At 36.3% G+C, this 10282-nt stretch overlaps 2 protein-coding genes across 2 annotated transcripts in view; both read left to right on the forward strand.

Annotated features, from left to right (window-relative positions):
* The window catches only part of LOC109836385 (serine/threonine-protein kinase GRIK1-like), an 18462-nt gene continuing 11053 nt past the window's right edge, over positions 2874 to 10282 (forward strand). The window contains exons 1-3 of the mRNA XM_020404274.1: positions 2874 to 3266; positions 8326 to 8400; positions 8501 to 8545. Of these exons, the coding sequence (XP_020259863.1) occupies positions 3009 to 3266; positions 8326 to 8400; positions 8501 to 8545 (378 nt within the window). The 5' untranslated portion in view covers positions 2874 to 3008. The remainder of the gene's footprint in view (positions 3267 to 8325; positions 8401 to 8500; positions 8546 to 10282) is intronic.
* Positions 5764 to 6902, forward strand: LOC109836386. Its single transcript, XM_020404275.1, has 2 exons — positions 5764 to 6397; positions 6532 to 6902. The coding sequence occupies exons 1-2, from the start codon at positions 5824 to 5826 to the stop codon at positions 6579 to 6581; spliced, it is 624 nt and encodes a 207-aa protein (XP_020259864.1). The 5' UTR covers positions 5764 to 5823; the 3' UTR covers positions 6582 to 6902.

Below are 10282 nucleotides of genomic sequence, written 5' to 3' on the forward strand. Positions count from 1 at the left end.
GATTGGTGTATATACCTTAAGCCTTAAGGTCAGCGAGAGCAATGTTATATTTCTAGTCTTATATGTGGATGATATTCTACTTGCAAGTAGTGATTTAGGTTTGTTACATGAGAGAAAATAATCCCTCTCTAAAAACTTGAAAATGAAGGATTTCGGTAAAACTTCTTATGTCATTGGCATATAAATTTATAAAGATAGGTCTAAAAGAACTTCAAAACTATCTCAAAGGTCTTAGATTAAAAATGTATTAGAGAGATTTAGAATGAAAGATTATGCGTCCATGTTAGCACCTATCATCAAAGGGGATAAGATCAGTCAAGATCATTGTCCACAAAATGAACTAGAGAAGGAATAGATAAAGAACATACCTTATGCATCTACCGTGGATAGCTTGATGTATGCACATATCCACACTCGACATGACATCAGATTTTTAGTAGGATTATTGGGTCGATACCAAAGTAATCTTGGTATGGAACATTAGAGGGTTGCTAAAAGGGTCATAAGATGTCTGAAGGGAGCCAAAAATTACAGATTAACTTACAGTCATACTGATCATTTGGAGGTGGTTGATTATTCAGATTTAGACTTTGCTGATGCGTAGATTCAAGAAAATCTACTTCGGAAAATGTCTTCCTTCTCGCTGGAGTGCTATATCTTGGAGAAGTACTAAGCAAACAATTATTGCTTCATCTACCATAAAGGTAGAGTTTATTGCATGCTATGAAGCCACTACATAGACATTATGGTTGGGGAACTTTATCTCATATCTCAAAGTCGGTGATCCTATTGTAAGGCCTATGACGTTCTACTGTGATAATTCAGCGGCTGTTTTCTTCTCCAAAAATAATAAAAGTGGAAGCCGAAGCAAGCATATTGACATAAAATATTTTAGTGTTAAAGAGAATGTGAAACAAATTGGTGTGTCCATTCAACATATTAATACCGAACTTATGATTGCATATCCAATGACTAAAGAATTACTAGCAAAACAGTTCCTAAGTCATATAGAGCATATGTGATTGTTTTAGCTCGTTATGTGTTTGTTTTCTCTAGTTGTTGTTAGACATGTTCTGAATATTATTGGAGAATAAAGTTTGATTTTATTGTGCACAAATAAAGTTTTCATATTTAAATTATATTCGTTAAGATAGTCAAAGTAGGACCCGAGTGATTTGTAGGAGGTCACTCATAATGTTTGCTCATAAAATTGCTCACTTAGTGAATTTATGCATCATGATAAATGGAAGGAAGAGCTCATTATTACTAAGGACTTGACCGCTATGATTCATGGATTAGATTCTTTATTTGAGTGGGAGCTATCCACTACTAAATGGTATGAATTTTAATCATGACCATACTTTTTTGTTAATTATGAGATATTTATATCATGTGGACCAAGTGAGACAATATTGTATCCGGATAAAGTTATGGCCCACATGATACAAATTACCTTAATTTGTTATTTGTTATGGTATTAGAAATTCTTATTCTATAAAAGTTATAGTGGATTGAGATAAGATTATATCTAGATAGTTTCGCTAATAGATGTAAACTATTTTAAGAAGTATTATCTTTTAAGAATTCAAGTTATAGCAAAAGGGTCCTAGCCTAGCCTATAAATACATCCATAGTCCCTCCGTCAAATTTGGGCTATTCGGCAAAGCATAAGCTAGAAACTCCTTCTGTATTTATTTTCTTTATTCTGACAGTGGTCTAACTTTGGCATTTGTTTCTGTACATGCTCAGATTATCTCTTATTTTGATCTAATTTTCTGAGTTACAAATCGTTCTAGACAATAATGACCGGAGGTGTTTTTAATTTAATTTATTTCCGTTGTGTGATCTGTATTTATTCAGATTACAATATCTAACATAGATTTCTAATTATAAAATAAAATTAAGAAATAATCACCTTGAACAGCAAAGACCAGGCCAAGGAGAAGCACGAGAGCAAAAATGAGCTTCATGGCTTTGTTTGTTTACTTCTTTTGCTTTTTGTATGTTTATGTACACCATTAGTGTGGCATTTATACACATCTGGTGCCTGGAGACAATTAATATATTGCCATTTTTTTCGTAATACAGTGCAAAAAAAAAAAATCTCTATTTTGCCTCAATGGATGGTCAAATACTACACAGCAAATCTTTTTATATTTTCACGAGAAAATAACAGCTATATATATATATATATATATATGCACAATCACTCAAAATATTTGCATGCGAAGAAAGCGTGTCCCTTCAGGAGTGTAGGCTGGGCCAAGTCTACGTTGCTGTTGCTGGGCTTCAAATAAGTTTTGGAACGTAACTAACATGACCATCGTACAACCAATAGCCCACACACGCACAAAAAAAAATTAAAAAAGAAAAAGAAATGAAAAAAAAGAAGAAATAAAAATAAAAATAAAAATAAAAATAAAAATACTAGATATAATAAGAAAAATTTCCTGAAGAGTGACGAAAATTAATGAAAGTTGGCATGTGATGCACACTTGATATATTTTGTGTGTGGTTTTATTAACTCCACCCTTTTTTCGTTCTTAGCTATCGGGGTATTTTAGAGTTTTTAACAATATAGTTAGCATAATTTATGACAGTATATAATATTTTTCTGCATATTTTAAATGTATTTGGTATTTTTATTTAATGAAAATAGATAGAATAGTTTTTATATGACAGAGGATGCGGGAACAAATTAAATTAAAAAGTACAAAAAGGGAGAAAAAAAAAACAGAACCAGATGCGTAAACATGTCCATCAATCACAAGCCGGACCAAGTCAGCCCAGCCCACTTAGAGCCCAAGTAGCACTGCGGCCAGTTGTCAAACAAAATCTCATTTTGCTAAAAAAAGGAAACGATGAATCAAATACTACACAATTACGCTCATCTCCAGAAAACAAAGCAAAAGGAGAGGGGAAAAAAAAAGTAGGAGGAGGAAAAAATGGAGAAAGAAATGAAATCATAAACCCTAGCGCATCATTCATCGGTCTCGAGTCGGCCAACGATGTCGAGGAATCGAGTGGCCGGTTACGATCGAGACGTCGGGTGCTGCAGCTGCCTAGGGTTCCTGATGAAATCATGGAGGGGGATGAGCTCCTCCTGCACTGAAGAAGATCACGAGTTCTTGATCGACGATGAAGGCGTTAACGGATACAAGGGCAATGTCAGGTCACTGAAGCGTTCGTCTTCTTTCCCCGCGCAAAATCGCGCGATTTGTCGATTGAATCCGGTTAAGGTCACCACTAATCTCACCAGAGGCCAGGTATACCTTTCCTCAATTTTACTTTTTATTCCTTTTTTTCCCGGTGAAATTGTTGGTAGCACCCTAAAAATGGGAGCTATTTTGTCTGTATATTGGAACTTAAATTAGGTCTGCTGTGGCTATGATTGAATGCCGGTTTGTAAGCTAGATCATTGAGCGCAGGGAAAACTCTAGGGTCCATTAAGTCCCACGTTGACTAAATGATGAATCAAATAAGGATTCAATTTGTGGGTTTATAAAAGAGATTTGGGTTCTCTTTGTCTAATGGTTAGCTTTTCAGCGTTGAGTTCTCCTAGGGCTTACGAATGTTATCAGAGCTAACCCCCACCTTCCTAGTCGAGCGTGCGGTGAGCCCGCATGAGCATCGGGATTGCTAAAGCGTAGTAGTAATAGGGCCCATTTAGTATCACATTGTCAAATCAATTGTGGGTATATAAGATATTTGAGTTCTTTCTCTAATGCCTAGCTTTTAGGGATGGGTACTTCTAGGTCTCTTATATGTTACTGCAGTTTCATTTTTGGGACTTGAAAGACTTTTAACTTTGTGATCAGGTATATTACTTAAGATGTCGTGAGATGGGGTAAAAGGTCAATGGGGTTTTCTGAAGCTGTGATTTAAGGTGAATTTTTTAAGGTAGGTTATCAAATCCAGTGTTGAGAAGATCAACCTTCCTTGCACTGTTAAGCAAGCTTTATCCTCTGGTGCAAGCTGCCCAATAGTTCCTTTCTGGATTTATGTGCACCAAGAACAAAGAATAATTTCTCTATTCTCAGGAGAGAAGATTAGTTGACTTGTTCCTATGATGGGTTAAACATATTTAAGGGTGATATTTTTCCTGGTCTGTTGCCAAAAAAGCCATTTGGCAATGATAGCCCTAATTAAAATTAAACCACCTTCATGTCTGTTTAACTTTGTTTTTTAACAAGCCATAGACCATTAATCTTTTATTAGTGTGACCACTTTATGGCCATCAGTAGTAACATATGTGAGATTTTGACATTTTGTTGACCACATCTTGCTAAGATATTTCCTCCTAGTCTTATGATCCATTAAATGAGTAAATGCTCATCATGTCTCTTCTCATGTACCTGCCTCTGGGCATACTATAACTTTTGGAAGCAACAGCGTTTCACAGGCAAAAGGCAGGCAAAGTCGACAGAATCTAGTATAGTCTGAGGCAAGATACATCAGCAAGGTGATCACCAAACCAGAGCAAGGAAAAAAAACATTCAAAGTACTGTAGTAAACATATAAGTTATAAATTATATGTACTATAGAACAATATTATGCAATCCATTTGAGTAATTCATAGCTGAATGATTTGAAGCATGAAAATATTATTGTGATGCAGGACAAGAGAACAAGGATACAAAGTACAAACAAAATTAATAAGTAGAAGTGATAGCATATTGTTTGTAAGGCATCTAATAATCTAATTTTCATGCAGTCTTTGATAAAAATCAAAATTCCAAAGTAAACGATACTAATATGCAATAGCCTCTGTGCCTATTTTCAAGAGGTGCTCTCTGTTGGTTTATAGAAAATGAAGTTGAGGACCCTAATTAGAATTTATTATTTGGTTTCAGAAGGTTGTTTAAGGGAAAGCACTCAAAGAGTTGTTTTAGGATAAGCCTTCTTTTAGCAACTGCATATGGAGTTTGGCAGGAAAAGAATTCCATATTGTATATGGTGAAATCTCATATGCTCGGTTTTGTTGCTAATAAGCAGAAGTTGAATGCTAAATGTAAGATGTATAAGAGATAGTGACGTGGTGATCATTGTTATCGAGGCGCGCCGCGGGCGCGCCCCGAGCGCGGGGTGTTGTGGGCTGGGACGATTGCGCCCTACACCAGAGACGGGGCGCTGCACACACACGAGGCGCGTGCCTCGTGTGCGCTTGACACCTGCGTCATGTAAAAGATTCTTTCTTTTGTTTTTTAAAATAATTTACATATTACATATTTACATCATGTAATAGACTTTTTCTTGCTAGTTGCTAATCCATTCTCCATCTTTTCATGTTTAACCTATAAAAAGGAAACAATAATTAGTAATTTAGTATGTTTGTTTGTTAATTGTAACTTCCTTCACTAATTAGCATGCTAACTAGAAAATTATGAACATGTAATTATGTAATTGTTACCTCCATTCTCCATCTTTTCATGCTAACTAGTAAATAACAATTAAGAATGCTAATTAGAAAATTATGAACAATCATGTTTTTTTAATCACTTAATTGTTACTTAAAAATACATATATCATATTTTAAATAAAAATACATATTTCTTATTTGTTACTTGCTTGTTTTGTTTCATAGACTTTTGCTTATGTTGGAGATTATCTTGCATTGTGATTTGTAGAAACTTATGAACTTCTCTATGTTATGCATGCTAGTTAAAACTCTTTCATGATTTAGTAGGTGAAATTATATTTCTTGATCTTTTTATGTGATAATTTATAAATATGTTGCTTATATGCTTCCAGTGTTGTAAAACACGCTCTGGGCGGCCGCCTAGGCGCCCGCCTAGGCGGAGGCGGTGCCCAGAGCGTTCCAAAATGCCCTGGGCGGCCGCGATTAGGCGCTGCGAGCGCCTAGGCGGCCGCCCAGGGCTAAACGGGCCGATTACACGGGCCGCTTCAAAATTCCAGCCCAAAAAAAGCGCTGGGCGCTCCCAAGAACCCGAAACCCAAAAACAAAACCCGAAACCCAAAACCCAAAACCCAAACTCAAAAGTAAAAAAATCTATCCCTAAATCTCTTACGGTTTCACCGACGCCGCCAGCAAAAGGAAAAAAATCAAAAATTGTCTTCGTCGCTTCGATCTCGTGCTGGCGTTTCGAGCTCTTCTTCAACCTCGTGCTGGACTTTCGAGCTCATCTTCAATCTCGTGTTGGAGCTTCGTCTTCGATCTCAACCCAAGTTCGGTCTCGTGCTGGAGCTTCGTCTTCGATCTCCGCCAAAACCCTAGTTCGATCTCGTGCTGGACTTTCGAGCTCGCCTTCAACCTCGTGCTGGACTTTCGAGCTCGTCTTCAACCTGGGAGCTCATTTTCGAGCTCGTCGTTCTCATCTCCAACTTCGAGCTCGTCGATCTCATCCTCATGCTGGACTTGCGTTCTCATCTTCAACCTGTAAGTAAAACACGACTTCAAACTTTTGGGTTCGGCTGTGCTCTTAAGCAGATTCGGTTCTCATTAACTTGGGTTCGGTTGTGTTGATAATTTTTAGGGAAATTGGGTTGCTTACTTGTGTCTGTTGCTTCCAGGTGTGGGTTGCTTGATTTTTTGGCTTGTGTTTAAGAGAAATCTGTCTTGATTGATTGGAAAGGTAAAATCTGTGTTGATTGGAAAGGTAACGTCCCTAAATCTCTTGAATTTTCTGTATGTTTAACTGTTTAAGAGAGATAGTAAGTTTAATCCGCTGATGTTTCATGTTTGGTAGATTCTTATTACTTGTGAGGATTTTTTATTATATGTTCTTCAATTTAGCAGGCTAGCGAAGTTGAGATTTATTGTTTCAAGCTTAAGGAAATTAACTGCACCTAACCACCTATGACTGTCATTTAGTATGTATGAATCTTTGATTGACTATTATAGTTTGGATAGTATATGTGTTGGTATTTTTGTATTTATGCGTTGTGATTGAGTATATATATTTCAAGTATCACAATTAAAAAGTGATTGAGTATATATATTTCAAGTATCACAATTAAAAAAAGAAAAACCGCCCAGAAGAAAAAAACCGCCCAGAAACCGCTTAGGCGCCCGCCTAGGCGTCTAAGCGCTGGGCGCCAAGTCCGGCGCCCAGGAGCGCCCAGCGTTTAATGTAACATTGTATGCTTCTTTGTCTTATGTTGGAAAATATTAGTTTGAATTGTGCGCCTCAATTCAGTGAGGCGCATGTATCGTTGTGCGCCTTGTGCATGGTGTGCGTAAGGGGCCTTTGCACCCCGCCTTGCGCCTTGCGCCTTGCGCCTCGCGCCTTGCGCCTCGATAACAATGGTGGTGATAGATAGAGAGTTGTCGAAGTTAGGGTGATTCCAGGAGGTTTTGGAATTTCGGGGTGTTTTGGAGTTTCAGGTTTGAGAAGAGCGAGGTAAGCGGAGTTAAGTTGCAATTCATGTGATGGTGTTGGGGTTTCACGTTTGAGATTTATCAGATTTGGAGGATGAGTTTAGCTTTGTTTTTGTAATTTTTTTCTTCTGTGGAGTAGTTTGTTCCAGTTTTGGTTGTGGTTGTTGATATTCATTTTTACTTGAGGCTAGGTTATTTGGATAGATGACATTTGTTGCCAAGTTTGGAGGCTGAGGTTTGTTTTATCTATCTCCTTTTGGGTAATATTTCTGTGTAAGGGCACTAGAGTAGCTGTCTATATTCTAGAAGTGTTAGAACGGACTGGTCTGAAGATGTAAGTTCGGGACTTTTTAGTTTTGACATTTTGTTAACCTGGGTACGCTTGGTTATCAAATGTAAATGTGGTTGTACACTTGTACATTAAGATTTTTCTCACCTTTGTCTAAAAAATGCAATAATAGATAGTACTAACAAGTATTGAATCACAATTAGTATCATGTTCAATGCAATGGCCCTATTTAGGAAACTAAAGTTCAACACACTGTGCCTATTGAGGAAATTAGAGTTAGATAGGGTAGAAGTATTATAAATTTATAATGCTAAACTAAGCAATTGATCTAACTTAATTGAAAATGAAAGATATCTAACATATAATAATGCATAGAACAATATACTACCAAAGATGATGGATTACATAAGATACAATTAGAAGAAATGGGAAGATGATTGTATAATAGGGTTGAATGCAACACCAAAAACCTGTCATTCAAACCTTTTTCTAAGCCAAACATCTCCCCTTATCGCATGCTTTTAAATCACTCTTTGGAACTATTATGTGGAAAGTAATATCTCCATATGTTTTTATGCTCAAATATTAAGTACCTATGATTAGTTTATGGTAAACTAGTTATGCATGATTATTCTTTTTCTCATAGCCCATGAAAGTATGTTGCGTGCATTTTCCTTATTAAGGTTCTTACGTGCAGGATGCTGATGGAAACAAAATGATAAATGAATATGTTAGAGTGTGTAATATAGGCAGCGGAAGCTATGGTAAAGTGGTATAACTCATTTTCCCTTGCTTCGTAAATTAAGTTTTATGCACCTTAGATGAGCTAAAGCAAGAAAGGATTGATCATGGGTTTTGCTTCTGATGAGCAGGTTTTGTATCAAAGCAAAAATGACGGCAAGCAGTATGCAATTAAGGTTCAGTTTCCTCCCATCCATCTCATTTTGTTGTGGACATTATTTTTCATGTTTGAAAAAGAACTATCTTGAAGGTTGCTTTCCTCAATCATACATTGTCACTTGTTAGAAGTCTAAATAGAAAGACAAATTAATGGGAAAGATTATGTGAAAGTTGAACATGTCAAGAAGTTTAGCAAATGAAAATTCAAATGAGATTTGTTGTAGTGCTTGACTCACCTAAGAATAATGAATCATAGCAATCTCGCCCATTCAACTATTGTAAGTTTGCGGTGGCATAGTTGGAGCCAGGAATTTTGGCAAAGCGGTTCAAAATTAATTAAAAATGCTAATCTATAAATATTGTCCACAGTTGATTAGCATATAAAGATTAATACATAGCAAGACTTTTAAATCATATTTCCAATTAGAATAAAGTTTTTACAAGAGCATTATTTTTGCCTTCATTTCTTAAACCGTCTTGTTACATCTTCCTGATCAATATCTCAAAGTATATCTTTTTCAATATAAAACACCAAATAATCATTCATATACTCTTCTTCAATATGATTTTAAATGTCATTCTTAATAATTTTCATTATCGAAAATGCTTTCTCAATACTTGCTATTGCAACGAGCAAAATTAGTGCCAGCTTCATCAACTTGTATACCATGGGATGTAAAGTATCGAACTAATTAGTGCCAACTTCAAAATTAGTGCCAACTTCATCAACTTCATCAATATAAATTCACTAACCGAATTAATTTTCAGTTTTCACTTATTAGACGAAAAGAATGAATTACTTGGTTCGAGACATGCAACACAAATTAGTTGGAGGAGATGTCGCTCATCACATTGACTGAAGGAAGGATTGCGAGAATAAAAAAATGGTCGGGGAATGGATCGGGAGAAAAGAAAGAGTTGCTATTGTGTTTGAAGGTTTCATAATTTTGACCCGATAGTTTAAAAAATTTCTATATATCAATACCTATTAATTTTTGGCTTGGGGGGTTGTTGGACTCTATATGGCTTCGTTTTTGCCAATTTATTCTCTAATTTATTCAAAAAAGTTGAACTGGCCAACCTTGTAATACTATGATAGATATGGTATACTCCGGTTTAAACCATTGTATATAATCCTTCTCATTCTGTCTTCATCGATTTTAGCAATTGTATATAACTGCTCTATTTCACAACCCAAGCTTCTAACTTTCTAAAAATAGTCGTCGATAGATTGCGTACCTTGTGATGTGTTCGTAACCTCTCTCTGATGTCTCTATATCTTCAGTATGTGAAAGCAGACTCTTACTTGTCGTAGCCTGAATCACGTATAAGGCTTTCCTGTCCTTTATATTCCACCTCTTAATTGCTTGTGCATTCTCTGTTAGGGGTGTTAGGGGTGAGGTGTCGTCGCTATCAACAATATCCCATAAGCCGTGACCACTAAAATAGGACTAAATACACGTCCAATAATCTTAATAGTTGTACTTATTAAGTTTCTCCATGCAGTTAGGAATGCTAGTTTGACTTGGCATTGTGACTTGATTATCTTTCATGACCAAGTAAACTTGATTCTAGACACGAGCTTCATAATCCCGGACTTGCACAATCAAAGATCATCCTCAAACGTCTCAAACACGGTCCCCGACCAATTGATGCTCTCAACAATGGTCCTAATCACCTGCTGTTATATCCAACTGTTGAATTTTGGAGAAGACAACTCTCCACACAAATGAAACTTTTATTGATATAACACT

Source organism: Asparagus officinalis, chromosome 4 (genome assembly GCF_001876935.1).
Source record: "Asparagus officinalis chromosome 4, Aspof.V1, whole genome shotgun sequence".
Lineage (NCBI taxonomy): Eukaryota > Viridiplantae > Streptophyta > Magnoliopsida > Asparagales > Asparagaceae > Asparagus > Asparagus officinalis.